The sequence below is a fragment of the Cydia strobilella genome, chromosome 15 (assembly GCF_947568885.1).
Source record: "Cydia strobilella chromosome 15, ilCydStro3.1, whole genome shotgun sequence".
Classification (NCBI taxonomy): domain Eukaryota; kingdom Metazoa; phylum Arthropoda; class Insecta; order Lepidoptera; family Tortricidae; genus Cydia; species Cydia strobilella.
In genome coordinates, this window is record NC_086055.1 from 9,469,349 (window position 1) to 9,487,176 (window position 17,828).

Genomic DNA, 17,828 nt, shown 5'->3' on the forward strand with positions numbered 1-17,828 from the left:
ATTTCCAGCGAAGAATGTCCGAATACAATCCCAGATGTAAATTAAATCTGGCCCGTGGTCAGAATCCGGCAGAGCTATGGGGAATTCGTGTTAGCGGACTTATTGCCGAATTTATTTGGAAGACTGAAATATTTCAGGGCTTCTGAGAACTGTCATTCGAATAAACTAATACCATTTTAACGCAGCAGTGGTGAATTTCCTAAATAAACAACTGCCTATGGCATCGAAATATGATTGGTGCTTTTCAGTGTCAAATCATTGGGTAATTTATCATATCATTACAAAAAATGAAGCGAGTGTAAGGACTTTTAAAATGCAAGCAAAGCTAATTAAACACGGTTAACAACACGGTTATTAACATAGTGCAAATAGAATAGGAAGTTTTGTAAATTAGACTTATTATTGGTAATATATGAGTTTGTTAAGGTTTAAACTAAAACTACCTGTGGTTTTTTTTAAATGTTAAAGATAAAAATTAAAAATTCCCCGCTTCGGGCAAGATTCGAACCCGCGACATTCAGAACACCGGTCAGATCGCTCAATGTCGCTTGCACACGTCTCGCTTCGTACAAAATTAAAACTAGTCTATGCTGAAAGAGAAGAACCGTGAAATGTATTGGTTCCCTTATAGGTATTCCACGACTCTTCTCTTTACGCACAGAGTCTACTTGTTTACATACTGTCTCTCTAACATACTCAAGGTATTTACGAGGGTTGCTACTTATGTATCCGGAAAAGCAAAAAAATAACAAAAATCTATAGTTATATATGCTTTTATTGTTTTTATTATTATATTATTTATATACATTGACGTTGGTTCATTCTGTCCGGTGTGTGATCTTCTTATGTTCATTGCCGCCGTGTATGGCAATCCAACAACAAAATATAATTATACCTATGTAATACCTACTTACGATTCATAAGTGCTTGTTGCTAGGCCTACATGAATAAAGTATATTTGCACTTTGAACGTACATACTTATATAGCCGCATCCTTATCAAACCGCACCAAAATCATGGCATCAATCAATGCTTCAAAATTTGGCGTGGCACCGACTTCAAACATTCTTTTTGAAGTCGGTTTTATTTTATTTGTAAAAAGTTTTTTTGTTAAAATCTGTACTGAGTGTACTGGTTAACTTTAGAGACAACGCAAATGTGTTGAGGTAAAACAAATACACTTCAAAAATTGCAAAATAAACTCCCGCAACTGCATCCGTTGCGGTTGAAGACAGCTTGAGCGGTACACGACGCTGAGGTGGCGACACTGCACTGTCTCGTCTTGGACGGATCGCTCCCGAGGGCTACATGCAGCAGCCTTTTACAACGAGGCATTCTCGTAAGCTTGTCCCTACTATCCCTACTAGTATAAGTTGAACCGACGAACCACCGTGCCACACCGGAACTTACGCTTCATATAGGTACTGGTTTGGTGCAAGTGACTGAGGAGTGAATAACAGGCTAGTGCAGTTTATTCTAGATGTTCCATATTGTAAGATATGGTGGCTAAGACATATGCAACCGCATTTGCTATAGGCAACATTGAGAATGTTATTAAATAAAAACCCTAACTGCGTTTTAATGCATATTTTTTTATTGGAAGCAGAGCTAGTGACTAGTAGTGACTAACTTATCGTCTGACATTCATAGTATATAGGTAATCTAGTTTACCATGACAAACGCAAGAGTAATCTTACTCTTCTAGGCTTCAGTTTCAGTCCGTGCCAAGTGTTAACAATGCAATGATTAGTTAAGATATAGTAGGTACTAGACTAGCTATAGTAGCACCTATCTACTGTACTTCGCAAAGTATTTCTGAATTTCTACAAATTAGTATTTAGATAAAAAAAACAGCAACAGGTGATTTTTTTTAATAAGTGAAAAATTTAAAATGTTTTAATAAATATAAATGCAAGTAAAAGAATGAAGTTTCGTTTTACAATTCGTAAACGTTTCGGTTGTACTCGTACCTAGAGCCAATGTTAGCCTTTTCGAAAACATGATTTATGTAACCAAAACGTAAGTAGATCCGTAATAGAGAGGCTTAATATTCCGTACACACAAATTCTCAGAACCAATAAATCACATATTACGCCAATTACGTAACGGTCAGCATTTCCGTAATCCGAAAGGTGGGTCCCAAGTTAGAAAAAGGGCCCAGAGCCCGACTTTCGCGGCCTCTGCCAAGGTTCAATTGATTTATGCGTACCGATAAGCATCGGAAAGTTTCTCAAACACCGCAGCATCCGACGAAAAACTATAGTTTCTGTTTGCGGGGGCGGAGTGCCATTGTAATAAGTTCTGGAGGAAGGATTTGTTGCTGTAAGTTAGCGCACGGCTGCCCTGATTCCCAAGATATCGATCCCGGTCGCTCGCTGGAGATGAAAAACCGCCCGCGACGCCTGGCCCACTTCGTCTAAAAACTACCAATGACACAAGCGGTTTTTCTGTACGTTTTATTACAATATGTGAGATATTGAATCGGAGCGCTCGTTAGTCGGACTGTTCGCGGTAACGCAAGCGCACCATCACCGGTAATCGGAAGCGATCATCGCAAAAATGAGTATAATTTAGTGCGCTTCACGTTCCAGTCGCACCAAATTGAAGCCATTACGCAATGACACACCGCGGTGCGCCGTGACTGTTGACCATTTTATTTCATAGTGTCCGGGAATGGGACGATAAGAGTAAATGTCTCACTGATCAGTATTTTTGATATATACATGCCGCGCCGCGCCGCTTGCCTTTCAGTGTCTGAGGTGTGATTTAATGTTCTCTCTGGGCAAACGCGGTTGGTAAATAACCAAGGAGTATGATTTTCAAAGTTTTTTTCTAAGATTGGGTCAAGTAAAAGTTACTTACGGGCAACGTAAATCATGTTTTCTGTTTGCTGGTGTACTAAGCCACTACCCGTTCTCGTACCCTTCTTTTTTCTGGTTTGATCTTCTTTGCCGGTGGAGGTTTGGTTGGGGAGTCATCACGAAGATAAGCAGGTAACACACATTTCATTGAACTGCCGACCACGATGCGCTCTGCAACGCGGTACTGTTTGTCAGTGAACGGTCTCAAAAGGGCATACTGGATCCCCATAGATTTTCCTTTCATCATGTCGTCTTTCAGAAAAATGTTATTATACAATTTAGTTTTTATGTACTCCAATATTTTCTGAATTTCAGAATTGCTTAACTTGAATAGTGCTGCGATTGCAATTTTGTCTAAATCCTCGGAGTCTTTAAGTTCAATTTGGAGTTTGACGTTCTGGTTTTTGGAAGGGTAGATGATGTCTTTGATTTGGAAGCGGTTAGGCCCGGCACCAAGCATGAAGGCGCACCTGAAGTAAGGCTGTCTACTAAGGACGTTATTAAGCCAGGTGGAGTTTCTCTCTAACGCATGGAGAAGGAAGTCAATAAACTCACAGATTTCCTTCTGGCGCCTAGAAGGGACTATGGCAGCTAAGGCGATCTCAGGCAGGTTGTCACCTAAGTTGACGCTTGGTGACTCCCTTGGACGCTTGACTGGGATCTTGGTTTTTAAACTTTTAAGAGAGGGCATGATACTCGGAGTTTTTCTATTACTGCAGGTTATACGCCGACAATCAATTTGGAATTTACTTTAAATCTTCGAAATCAACATCCAAATGACAGAAGTCTTATAGGTAATATTTTTAAATTCTGTAATGTCAACTTTACAATTTGAGATCTTTATAGGATTTATCACGGATTTATACTCTTTACTACTTCTGAAGTTTTGCTCAAGTCCTTTTGGTCAAGATTTGGTCAAGATACTCAAGATAGAATATTTTTCTTTTCCTAGCTTTAAAATCTTTAAAAAAAACTACTAAAGTGTATTTTATAAATCTATATGGCTATTTGGTTCTTAAATAATAACAGGCATGAATAGCAGTGTCAATAACAGTCCTATCGTTCGGAAATTAACTTTTTGTTACAGTCCAAAAAACATATAAAATATATGTAACTAATGCTTGTAGGGTAGGTCAAAATAAAGCATGGACAATAAAAAATTCCCCTTCATAGAAATATTTTTATTTATTTATTTATTACGAGCATTGGCAACTTAGCCATCAGCTCAAACATAAAACACAAAAGTAATTATACAGCTTATACCTAAAATCTAACTAATCCCTTCATAGAAATGTTTAACTACATACAAGGAGGGTATTTAGTACTTGAAACCAATTAACCTCAAAAATCGTCTTAACAAGCCCCACTTCATAAAATCGTCACAATTGAATGCAAAATAAAGGCCTAAAATTATGTCATACTCATATAGCTTAAAACGTTCCCAAGAATGTGTACTATTAAGTACCTATGTGGATTTAAAAAAAGCCGTACTTAACTTACCAAGAACCAAAACCTGAATAGAAGTAGGTAAGACGAGGTTCAATTGCACTGATTTTCCAACAACACACAATAGTTATTTGTTATACAAGGGTGCAAAGTTGTATTTTACCCGCGAGTGTTTCAACACATGAGAATTAAAATACATTTTCACCCGTGTGTAACACAAAACTTTTCACCTTATTATAGCGAGGAAAGTGCAACATGCAAAAAAACAGCTCATAAAAAATAAGTCTTTATTTGTACACTGGCAAAAAAAGAGTAGAAATTAAAAAGTGGCAACACTGTAGTGCCGTCCCGTTTTTCTTAGATTGATTTGAAAGGGTACACTACAGTGTTGCCACTTTTTAATTTCTACTCTTTTTTGCCAGACTGTACACATTATAATCATCATTATAAAATTCCAAATTAAGCTTTGTTTAATGATTTCAAGTCATAAACCTTAAAATTCCATAAGAAACATTTGGTTTTTTGTTAATAATGATGTTGAATATAATTCTGAACGCACAATTTCAAAACGCATCGTCAGAAATGTCAACATTGACAACTTCAAACATTTTACTTTAAACTTTTCTCACCGACTCCGACTCACGTAAAAATACACAACTTCCAGAGTTTTCTGTTATAATATCGTAAAAAAATGAGTGATTCCAGTGATGAAGATGATCTAACGCCTGTGGACGTTGCACATTCCTCGCTATAGTGAGGTGAAAAGTTTTGTGTTACACACGGGTGCAAATGTATTTTACTTCTCGTGTGTTGAGATACTCGCGGGTAAAATAAAACTTTGCACCCTTGTATAACAAATAACTATTTTATTAATGAATGATCATTAATATCGAACGAACCATTATTATGAGCGTTTTACGTTTTGTTATCCGTCAAAAGCTACTTAAACACGGTCCAAGGTCAAATTACTTTCCCCATTAGTGGATAAAATGCTTTTTTAACCCCTTTTTTTTAAGGATAAAAGACTGCTTTCCGAGCTAGTGGGGAATTATTATTTTTAAGCACGTGTGAATTTCTCGCCGTCATTAGAATATCTATTGTCAGACGAAGATCCACGTTTCTACCACGGCCATGATAGAAAAATAGGGTTAGTGTGTCAGATACCGTCCAGTGTCAGTTTTCGTCCACTTGACGGAGTTGCCACTAAGAAATGCGTATAATTTATTATGGTCATTTTATTTAAATATATCTACTAAATTTGTGAATAAAATGGTACCTATTCTGTACAATTGATTCTGGACCGATTTATATTAAAGATTGTTAAATTTGGTATGACAATAGCTTGAGTCCCAAGGAAGGACAGGTTAGGTTTATCACGAAAATCCATACTATATATACTATATAATATTATAAAAGCGAAAGTGTGTCTGTCTGTCTCTTACCTCTTTACGCTTAAAGCGCTGAACGGATTTAGTTTAAATTCGGCATTGAGATAGTTTGAGTCCCGGGGAAGGACATACGATAGTTTTTATGTCGAAAGTTATCTCTAAAGAGGGTGAAGAGGGGGGTGGAAATGAGAAAATTAATGAATTCTAAATAATAAAGCATAATATGCTCAACATTATTGCCATTAGATTTTATCCAGGCGCTATACTTTAACTGCTGGAACTAACTCCACGCAGACGAAGTCGCGGGCAAAAGCTAATAATCGTTATACGGGGTAGTAGTCGCGGGCAGAAGCTATAAAACCAACTAAAAACTATTTATGTATAATATAAGAACTAAAAATTAAATATATATTATCGATATTTAACTCAACTCAATAATGCAGTGGTCGGAAACTATAGCTCATACGTGAACGAAAACTAAAATACTTAACACATCTTTTGCAATTTTTTTTTATAAAATAAACTGTATGTGTTTATTTTGCATAAAAAGTGGTACATAATAGAAAGAATTAAAAGATATTTACAGGTTCACACAATTTACCAACATCTGGCATGCAAAATATGGCGGTAACAAATATTATTCCAAAATTTAAAAACTACCATGCAAATCATATATTTTAGGTCAATTCATTTCTTAGCTATATAAGGTCTACACAATAAGGTCAAGTTATATTAACCTAAAACAGACAATATGAGCAATTCAAACAAAATAACACATTTAAGTAAAAGTATTACTTAAATAATTTTTTTTCGCATTACAAAGTTGGCATCTCATATAAGTGGACGAAATCTGACACACCTACCCTATATGGGTTCAAAACTTATTTTTTTTTTTTTGAAATTAGCCTCATTGTACGGTAGCTTGTTACTAGCACTGTAAACCACTAGGTAGTAAGACTGTGCGATAATAGGTGTAAATTTCTCCTACCTAGTTGATTGAGCAAATGAATCAATAGGCGTAGATAAGTACTTATTTGACAAATGACAAAAGCCGTAATTAATTATTCGAAAGCGTTCTATGATTCGCGTAGAATAAATTTTTAATAAAATCAAAACATAACGCCGCGCGGGCCGCGCCGCAACTTCAGATTTTGTTCTTAATACAAAATTTCCGTGTTTCGTTTGTGTCACTGCTAAACTTTAGATTTTTAAATAACGGGTGTTTTCTACCCCTTGCAGCCTTGCAGCCTTGCAGGTATGTATTGCATGCCGCATAAGCACGACACCTTCAAGTCATTCTAACACAAAGAGGATATAATAATATTATAGAGCGGTACTGTCATAGTAAATTTTGTAACCACACCCACAGTAAATTCACTGCCATCTATCGACACACTTTAAAACTAAAAATGAAGATTTATAAAAATACGATAAAATGTATTTAAATATGGATCAATGTTTTTTTTTTATTTGCATTAATTATTTTTATTATTTTGACCCATGTTCTTTCACTGATATGCGTTAAAATTGTTAAATAACAAACGAAACCGTCAATGCCCTCTATACGAGAGTAGGCTAAAGGTAGTGGCGCCATCTGATCGAGAATCAAATTTACGTGATTTTTCGAGGCACGTTTTTTCCTTGGACTGTATCCATCTCTAACCGGAACGTAATCATGATTCGCAAAAAATACAGGTGGGTAAATACACCTATATTGGCTTCAAAGTATAGAAATGTCAATCAACTAGGGACTTAATTACCTTTGGCATAAAAATCACATTAATGAGTGACCACAGGCCCCAAACAACATTGACATATATCTAGATATACCTGTATCAAAGCCAAAGACAAAAAAATATCGCAAACATTAACCACGACAAATTTTGTCTTACAAAGGAAAATAGCGAATGGCACACCGCGTATCGAGGTCAAACAACGCTACACAGACCCTCAATAATATTTATAGCCTGTAACAGGCGTGATTCAGTTAGATTAGGTTCAGTTTGGATAAAACAAATCATTTTACTTACGCAAACCGCTCGCATGTTATCCCGTTAAGATTCGCTTCAACGGCAATGCTGTCACGACCTGTCGAATTCACTCACACAAACACACTTCGCTACGTAGTAAACGTCATAACCTACGTTTACTATGGTAATTACACCATTTAACAACGGTTCTCGACTTTAACAACAGTATATCACACGCGTAACAACTATATCTTTAACATATCACGAGCACAAGTCCCTATGAGTCCTAGAACTATACAAAAAAGCCGTATTTCTAGGCAAACACAGTCTAATCACCACTCCTTTTCTCTCACGAATTTCTATGATAGCGCACACCGAACAGCTGCCGTGTGTGGTCGACCAAAACAAAGACTGGTAGTGACATCTGTCGACGTGTCTTTATAGACATAACGGCTGCAAGAACTATGAAGGCCTAGCGCGGCACCGCGTTTGGTATACATGTCATAGGTGGCGCTGAGGGTTATTGTCATGGTAAATTTTGTAGTCACAATAAATTTACTGTCACCAATGCCACCTATCGACACATGATCAAAACTAAGAACAAACTGTATAAAAATATCAAAAAATGAATATAAATATGTATATGGATGTTTTTTTTTAGAACTTCATATGAATTTGACCCATGTTCTTTCACTTATATGTGTTAAAATTGTTAAATATCAAACGCCAACGCCATCTAACCGAATATAGGCCAAAACTGTGGCGCCATATATTCGAGTATAACTTTTTCTTGATGTTCCGATGCACATTTTTTCCTTAGACTTTACAAAGATAGATAAACTCGTAACTGTAATAGACGGATAAGGCTAAGGAAAAAACGTGCCTCGAAAATTACGAAAATTTGTTCTCGATCAGATGGCGCCACTACCTTTCGGCCTACTCTCGTATAGATGGCGTTGACGGTTTCGTTTGTTATTTAACAATTTTGACGCATAATTATCAGTTAAAGAACATGGGTCAAAATAATATAAAAATAATCAATGCAAATATTGCAAATAAAAAAAAAACATTTATCCATATATAATTTTTTTTTTTAATATTTTTAGTTTTAATCGTGTGTCGATAGATGGCAGTTCATAATGTGGTTACAAAATGTTCTATGACAGTACCGCTCTATCCTTTTATATCCTCATTGGACTTTATCTTATACGAAGTTACATATATCTTTGGTCTTACCAAATATATATGCAAAGATGTGTGTATGTAACTCCGTAACTCCGTACAGACACTATTTTTTTGGTCTTAATTTGTGTAAAATTGTCTTATACTGTTCGGAAAGAGAAGAGTCGCGGAATGTATTGATTGGGCCCCATATATTCCACGCCTCTCTTTCCGCACAGATTCTAATATCTATTCATTTTATTTATGGAACAAAAATTATTCACTTAAATATTATTGAACGTATGTAAAAAAAAATATGATTCTAGAATTTTATTTGATACTTGTCAAAAATATAACTATTAATAGTTAACTTTAACTAATGATAGTTACAAAAAAAATTGTAGTACAAAAAACAAAAAGAAACTCCGCCATGACAGTATTGAAATACTGCCGTGACCAGGATTCGAACCTGGGTTACTACGGCCACAACGTAGGGTCCTAACCACTAGACGATCACGGCTATCGGAGCGAGTGCAGGAGAATGCGAAATTACCTATTACTTTCGGACTTCATTCCGTTCCGTTCAACGTAAAAACGTCCGTTGCGTGTGTTCGACGTCTTTTTAACATAAATATTTTTATAGGAGTTCGCTCGCTACTAACTTAACCTTTAGAGAGGATATTACTTAGTACTTTTTGTTAGAAACCTTGGTGGTTAACCAAGGTGACAATCGCTTGCGCTACCGCTACGACAACGAAACGCTTTGTGTCTCTGTATCACTATGGTATCACTCTTCCATTATTAGTGCGACTTGGTGCGACAGTGACAGTTGCGTTTCGTTCGCTACGGAGCGTAAACGATTGGCATGTTGGCTACGCAGCCTTAACGCATTTAAAGATCACTTCGATTTTGCTGCTAATACCATTGAGCCTGGAGACAGGTGGGAAAAATATCTCATGCAGCGTACTACCAATAGATGGATACAGTCTAAGGAAAAAACGTGCCTCGAAAATCTCGAAAATTTGATTCTCGATCAGATGGCGCCACTACCTTTAGCCTACTCTCGTATAGAGGGCGTTGACGGTTTCGTTTGTTATTTAACAATTTTAACGCATATCAGTGAAAGATCATGGGTCAAAATCATAAAAATAATTAATGCAAATAATAAAAATCATTTATCCATATATAAATACATTTTATCGTATTTTTATAAATCTTCACTTTTAGTTTTAAAGTGTGTCGATAGATGGCAGTGAATTTACTGTGGTTACAAAATTTACTATGACAGTACCGCTCTATCCTATTATATCCTCTTTGGTACTACGTAGGCGAACAACACGCGAACGCGAAGCGGCGCGGCGCGGGGTGAATCAATCCTTTGTTTACCTATTATAGAAGAAGTGTCCTACGACTCCTACGTGGGCGATTTCGTTGCGAACGCGAACGCCGAGGGCCCGCCGGGCCGCGCGGCGCTACTTCGCTTCGCGTTCGCAAGTTGTTCACTTGCGTAAGACCAAAGAGGATATAATAGGATAGAGCGGTACTGTCATAGTAAATTTTGAAGCCTCAGTAAATTCACTGCCATCTATCGACACACGATTAAAACTAAAAATATCAAAAAATGTATTTATATATGGATAAATGTTTTTTTTTATTTGCAATATTTGCATTAATTATTTTGACCCATGTTCTTTCACTGATAAGCGTTAAAATTGTTAAATAACAAACGAAACCGTCAACGCCATTTATACGAGAGTAGGCCAAAGGTAGTGGCGCCATCTGATCGAGAATCAAATTTTCTTGATTTTCGAGGCACGTTTTTTTCTTAGACTGTATCCATCTATTACGGAGCTATATCTATCTTTAGTAAGACGCAGCGTCAGTTGTTACAACTAGTGACAACTTAGTGGTAACTAGTGGGCAATCAAATGGGCATAACCCCACTTGACCAAAGGCGAGGGGACGTTTTAGTCAATGTTACCGCTTTTAACTTGTACAATCATAACTTGTAAGCTGTAGAAAATGCGCCGTTGGTAACCAGTTAACAACCCGTTCGCTCGGCTTGACCTTCCGTGGAGATGCTTGTGGACCAAGGGCGTCCCAGCCAATGAACTTTGGGAAGTTGATATCACCAGAGGACTAGGGGAGGGGAATAGTGACATACATTGTATGTTATATTTGAACTGTTCCCCCCTTCCTACTGTAAGGATTATTATTTATTAATAGATTATATTTTGATCATTCTTACTTTTATTTATTTTATTTATCATTTATTGCAGACAACATTGGTCCATATACATAATAAGCGTAACACAATAAGATTTATGACTAGCTTTTGCCCGCGACTTCGTCTGCGTGGACTTAGTAACAACAGCTAAAGTAAGTATAGCGCCTGGAAAAATTCTCATAGCAAATTCAATTTGAGCATATTATGCACACAAATTAGCAGGCACTTCATTAATTATCTCAATTCCACCCCGCTTTTTACTTTCTTAAGGGATGATTTTCGGGATAAAAACTATCCTATGTCCTTCTCAGGGACTCAACCTATCTCTATGCCAAATTTCATCTAAATCGATTCAGCGGTTTAAGCGTGAAGAGGGAACACACAGACAGAAAGACAGACAGACAGACTTTCGCATTTATAATATTAGTATGGATAGTATGGATATGGATTAGTATGGATAGTATGGATGGAAGGATTAGCTTATAAAAGAGTATCAATTGACTGTTACTTATCACTGGTTCCTGCCATTTTGAATTGTTATAAAAAGGCGGGTATGTAAGTGACAAGTGAAGACCTCTCGGAATATTTATTGTAAATTGGTTGTTATTACGTTTGTAACAAACGAATAAAGTTAAAAGATTGGTACAAGTATAGTTTTCATCATCAACCCGGTAATAACCTATTACTACGCCCTTGCTAATGATACTAGTATACTACGTATTTTCTCATTCACAAAACCGATGTTAAGCTGGCCATACACTCAATTTCCGAGTCGGAAAGGCTCTCGACTCTCGTTATCTTTATTCTTTGAAAACCGTCTGTCAACCTGTCCTCTACATACGAATTTTGAGTTGTTAACCGGCAGAATCACAGAATGGATAATGGATATGATAAATATTTAAAAGTTTTAATTTAGATTTTCTATGTTTTACAGCTAGCATTTGGCTCTTGTTGGTGTGGTGAAAATTTTTCTGTTTCATTAGGGCAGGAAAGTTTGTTCGACTCCCGTGCCGTGAAACCCTCGCAACGCACAAGATTCCACTTTTACGATCGCTAAGATCGTGGTCATGTGCGACGATACTAAACAGATTTAACAACTCCATGTTAAAATAATGAGAGTTGTAAGGATTGTGACCACATAATTATTAATGTCATTACCGGGTCCAACTCGATTAAATTTCATTATTTTACCTTATCGAGGGTTTAGTGTTATAAGGATTGTGACGTCAGAAAAGATTGTAATCTACATACAGTAAAAAAAAAATCTGTACGATTTCGTACCTTGTCACAGTGACAATCAATTTGAAAGTCGCTAGGGAGTAGGGACCTCATACTATTGTCACTGTGACAAGGTACGAAATGGTAATGAAAGTAAATAGGGGATATTACTGCAATGTTCTGCCACCAGTGCAGCAGCAGTAGCCCGTTTAGTAAACCATAGAGTATATAACTTATACATACTGTGCCTTTAACAGTTTTTTGACAAGTTTTCAGAGATAATAAAATAAACTATGACATTGATGCATTGTTTGCAGCTCAGAATAATAACTAAAGGATAGAAGCCGGGCAAAAATAAGAAAACGAGAGGTATAGTTAGACGGTTCTGAGTGGTAGACTGCAAATGAGATAAAAGCTATATTAGGTACATGCATAAATCCTCGTATCAGGGGGCCCCTGATTACAAGGATTGCATATTTTTTATACTTTAAGTATAAAAGTTATGCAATCATTGTATTCAACGAGCCGCCTGCTACAGATTTCTTGAAATTGTCGCGTTTTTTCAGGTTCAACTTTCATTAGCCAGACTATTATCAATTTGCCAATTTCGTGATTATTTTTTACATTATTTTTTTTTCGTGATAATTTATCGATATAAAAAGTCGACACAGTTACTTACATCCCTAGCAAATTATCAAACTTATGACACCGGACGTAAATGAGAAATAACAAGCATATATGCATCTCTTTTCGGCACATTATCTAATTCGTAAGGAAGTAAAGGAAGGGTATACATATTTGCGAAGCATTTTTGTCCGGCTTCTATGCTTTAGTTATTATTCTGAGGTTTGCAGAGATCCTACCGGTACACGAGAATCCGAAATTTCGCTATCTGCCTCTTTATCGCTCGAATATGCAAGAATGACACGGATGTTAGATAACGAAATTTCGATTCTCTTGTTATGTGGTAGACCCTCAGATTGTGGTAGTGGCACCCCCTGCGCAGAGTTTCGCGTAATATTCCCTATTCCTTGATCGTACCTACTAAAAAGCATTTTGTATTTTGAAAATAGGTCCCAAAAACTATTTCAAATAAAATACAAAATGGGTATTTTACATTTTGTGTTTGCATGTTATATAAAAGTATTTCAAATAAATCACATCTCTGGCTAGTTCACTATGTCGACCATTAACCATGTGATAAAATAAAACATAAGGAATCGTTCTATCGTTTATTGATTTAAAATACAAAACTTATAGTGACATAAAGCTCTAAATCCTTTTATTGTTACAGTGCCTGCGAACTGACAATCCGATAGGAAATAAACATTAGCTTCTCGCTCGCACTCAACATACGCCTTCTCTTTCCATAGTGTCACAGTACAAATAAATAGTATAGGTAGTATATTACATACTCAAGCAAACATCTAGGGCCATCTCGAGTAAATGAATAATTTAGAGCTATTCAAGTGTCGATGTTTCTCTCCTTCCCAGTACCAGACACGTGTTGCGGCAGATTCCCACTTCAGAGGTAGAAATAAATATAACATTATTACAAGGAACAAATAATCTTATTAACATAAATCTTACTTATACTAAACAGACAAGATTTGCTATTATGTCAAATAGACGAACACATTATTCAAAAAAAAATAGTTATTTCATAATTGGAAACCTGCCTTTAAATTTGTTGTATATTATTCTTCTATTATCAAAATTAACATACTGTCATACCTATTTCACATACTCATTTCTATCAACCTTAAATATCTCATGAAGCAGAAAAGTATTACGGTAAATATTACACTATCAGAATGTTTCTTTACATAAACAGTAAGATTAGAAATCTACAATGTAATAGAAAACCAACTACAAAATAGACAGAGCATCGAGAAGTGGTAAAATAATGTCAGAAAATACTTTAATGCTTCATGCCTGTAAACAAAACTGCACCATACAAACTTCACGTTAACTTAGTCTTTCGAGAGGGAGTTATATAAAAATTCACAGCAACGCACGCAGTACGAAATAGGTACCTGCATTCTATTGCATGTCTCAGTTTAGCGGCTTTATTTCAAATATTCAGTCAATGATTTCAATTATTCAACTAAATAAAATTGAACTTAAAATTTCCTAAATCACGTTTTATTTCATAATAAAGTCGCTAAAGTCGAGGCCCGCGGCGGCGCGCCTTCGACCTTGGACTGCTCCCTGCTCGGAGGGAGCGGAACTTTAACTAAGTATCACGTATGTACAAATTATGCGAATATGCGATTACGGATTCATCAAAAATAAACCTTGTGTTACATATGAATACGGCGCGAAGGCGACGCGGCCGCGGGCCCTTATTCGTAAAAAGTTCCGGCACAATAAGGCAGTGATTCAGTGTACGCTATACAAAATATCTCCGTTACAAAGTTTCAACCAGTCTGTTGCAATGAGGTTAGTCTATTGTAGATTCAAATCCAAAAAGGTTGAACAAGTCATAATTCAATTTATTAACTCCTATCTGAAATACTAAACATTTTTATATATGATTCAACATTCTTCGTAACCTACAAGTACAGATGTAGTGCATACCTAATTGTTTTCCTCGTATTTTCACGGAAACGCACGAACGTGTTATGCTATTTCAGTCAGGCTAAGTACAACAAGTACTGAGGTTGACACAAGTAGCATGACAAACACGATCGTTTCCGAGAAAATACGATGGCAACCAATTATGCACCACATCTGTAGGTACATTTTGTGTTTTATAGAATTACCTATCGCTACTCCTGTTTACACGTCGTTTGAATATTCCAATGGGTCAAAAATAAATCGGCTTCGACACATTAGTGTGCACGTGTTACATCATCAATACTTCAAGCACAATTTTAGATAGGAAAAAACATTTATACAACAACTCTGAAATGCGAGGGCATCGGTTGCGTCCGCCGTCCGGGACCGTTCGGCGGCTAGTTCAGTGCGTTCACAAATTAATTTATACATTTCAGAATATCTATTTCAGCATCGTTTACAAAAAAGTCTTGGCCCTTTTTATTTCAGTCATCAGTTGCCGACACTTTAAAAATATAAAGCTTGCGATAATTAAAATCGAATGAAAGCCTAACTAGCATAGATCGTAACTAAACTATAGATTAACCAGTTTAAGTCGCAGTCTGTAATCCATTAGTCGGTTTCCTAAATTTTATATACAATATTTATTTTCTACCATATTGCGTCCTTGATATGCATTGCGTAACAATAAAAAAACCTAGCTTTCATGCCGTCGATGCATCACGATCGGGCGACGGGGGGCGAGCCCCCGGACGTTCTCTAAGTACTGTCGAGAGAAGCGGTTACAAATAATACATGTTACAAAGTAACAAGTCACAATTATATTTCTTTACAGTCAGACTTATCGCATTAAATAAAAATATAGAGTTATAAATATGAATTCGGTCCCTCGGCCTCGGGTCGACCGCGCCGCTCACGTCACAGGGCACAGAGCACACTTGAGTGTTCGCACGGTTCACACGTCACTCGCGACTCGGCACGGGCACGGGCACGGGCTCGGCACTGCCGACAGCGGTCCAGCGCACGTCACGGTATCGTCCGGGGTGCTGCAGTGCGGGTGGCGGGCGGCGGGTGGCGGGTGGCTAGTGTATGGCGACGGGGCTGCGGCACGGCACGTGCAGGTCGTCGGGCGCGCGCTCCACGTCCATGCGCTCGGCCGGCAGCACGCCGGGGCCGCCCCACACCAGGGCGCCGCCCACGCCCACTCCCACTCCCACTGCGATCACAACATTCACGTTATGCCTAGTGGACATTTACAAACACACCAGATTAGTTAATCGACCCTATATACCTACGAGGAGTTGACACATTTAAGGTAAATGTGGAGAAGACCGTCCATCGGCTGAGACCGTTACGAGCTCTTTCATCGCTCCTAACTCTTGCGTTTGTACACATGCGTTCACTAGTGGAAGATCCGTAGAGCAGGAGTGAAGCTCTATCTTTCTAGCTGTGTCTTAGCGAAGTAGGTACACAAATACGAGAGTTCTTGACGGTCTCCCCGTACGTACGATAACGAAAACCCCAGTGACATGCACTTGCACATACAGAAAAAAAGTGTCAACTATTTTTTAGATGGTCCATGTAGCTTTTTCATATATTTATTTTGCTTACTAATTGACTTGGATCACTTGGATGATAAAGATTTGTGTTTAAAATAAATACGGCACTGTATTATCAATATTATATGTAATATTTTCCAATGTCATTTTTTTGTAATGACTGTTTGTGCCAAAATAAAGAGAAAAAAAAATTGAAAACAAAATGTAACCCTATCAGATTTGCGTTGTACTCGTATACCTACAGAACGGTTTTACGTCATTACACTAAGGCCCTCAGCACATGTGGCGTAAGCGTATCGTTATACGCGCGTAGAACGAGAGCGCTACGAGCACGTACAAGTTCAAACAAGTCCGCACACGAAGCGTAGTCGTAGCGTATGAGATATCTCTGAGAGCGTATTAGGTTGTAAGCGTATCGTAAGCGTGAAGAACTTGTATGCAAACAGAACGATTCGCTTACGCGACGCTTTGTGTCCAGAACTCTACGCGGCTCGTACTCGTAACGTTTTTACGATACGCTTACGCCTGCGCCTCGTGTGCTGAGGGCCCAACTGTTGTATAAACAACTGCAACATCAAAATTAATGTTAATTTTTACTACCATTGATAATATTATTTTGGGACCTATCACAAGACCGTTTGTAATATTATAATATTATTTCCAATTCCATATATTAGAATGAGTTCTACTAATATTAAAAATAACAAATTATTATGTAACAGGCCCCAGATAAAATTAAGCCAATCATAAAATGAAAGTGCTCCCACAAAGGTTAGCAAAGTTTTTTATATAGTCATGTTTTGCTAAATACACATATATTTTACTTTCCTCGTATTCCACATGAAAAGTAGAGTGTACCCTATTCTTGGCAATGTATCTTACAAGATACCTACATAATTTTACATCCTCTTTTTGTATTTTTCTCTAAGAGCATTTTTTTGCTCTATCAGGCGCAAATGAGGCTTGAACTTACGATTTTTTTTGATTTGCCAAGAAAAGGGTTAACTCGAGTGAAAGGCACATATTTTAATATGAAATGCGTGCCTTTCTACCATTTAAACTTTGATTGTATTTGTATTATTAGGTAACTGTGGGACAATGAGGCATTTTCCCTTAGCAACAACTCTTTTCAGATCGCGGCGTCCATTTTAAGATTGGTTAATTAAACTCTACGATGTTGTCCACGTAACAGATAACTTTCAATACTTAAATTATTTTTAAACAATCGGGGCGTATATATGCAGTGCAGGGGATTCTACAACAAAAATGTTTATTTTCTAAATTGTAATTAAGTACGTGTCTATAAAATACACATAGTAATCTACAAGGGAAAAAATATAGTAATATAAATTGACAATAATGTTCAATATATAAAAAAGCTCCTTGTTTTAATCTTATCGACGTAATAACACATAACCTAATGAAACAAATGAAACAGC

At 37.0% G+C, this 17,828-nt stretch overlaps 3 protein-coding genes and 1 non-coding gene across 10 annotated transcripts in view; all 4 read right to left on the reverse strand.

Annotated features, from left to right (window-relative positions):
* The window catches only part of LOC134748027 (uncharacterized protein CG43867), a 425,760-nt gene extending 417,692 nt beyond the window's left edge, over positions 1 to 8,068 (reverse strand). The window contains exon 1 of the mRNA XM_063682745.1: positions 7,726 to 8,068. The gene's annotated coding sequence lies outside the window, so the exon portion shown is untranslated. The remainder of the gene's footprint in view (positions 1 to 7,725) is intronic.
* On the reverse strand, positions 2,851 to 3,608 carry LOC134747726 (uncharacterized). The gene has a single exon (XM_063682350.1). It carries the CDS (start codon positions 3,550 to 3,552, stop codon positions 2,899 to 2,901), a length of 654 nt encoding a protein of 217 aa, XP_063538420.1. The 5' UTR covers positions 3,553 to 3,608; the 3' UTR covers positions 2,851 to 2,898.
* Positions 8,069 to 9,274: 1,206 nt separating the features above from the next.
* Positions 9,275 to 9,346, reverse strand: Trnah-gug (transfer RNA histidin (anticodon GUG)). The gene has a single exon. It is a non-coding gene; the product is annotated as a tRNA-His (tRNA).
* Positions 9,347 to 13,489: 4,143 nt separating this feature from the next.
* The window catches only part of LOC134748024 (serine/threonine-protein kinase minibrain), a 174,882-nt gene continuing 170,543 nt past the window's right edge, over positions 13,490 to 17,828 (reverse strand). For 5 of the 7 annotated variants that reach the window (XM_063682735.1, XM_063682734.1, XM_063682737.1 and 2 more), the window contains exon 12: positions 13,490 to 16,046. In XM_063682735.1, coding sequence (XP_063538805.1) covers positions 15,913 to 16,046 — 134 coding nt within the window. In that variant the 3' untranslated portion in view covers positions 13,490 to 15,912. Of the gene's footprint in view, positions 16,073 to 17,828 lie in introns of all 7 variants that reach the window. The other 2 variants (XR_010128378.1, XM_063682739.1) reach the window with 2 other exon arrangements.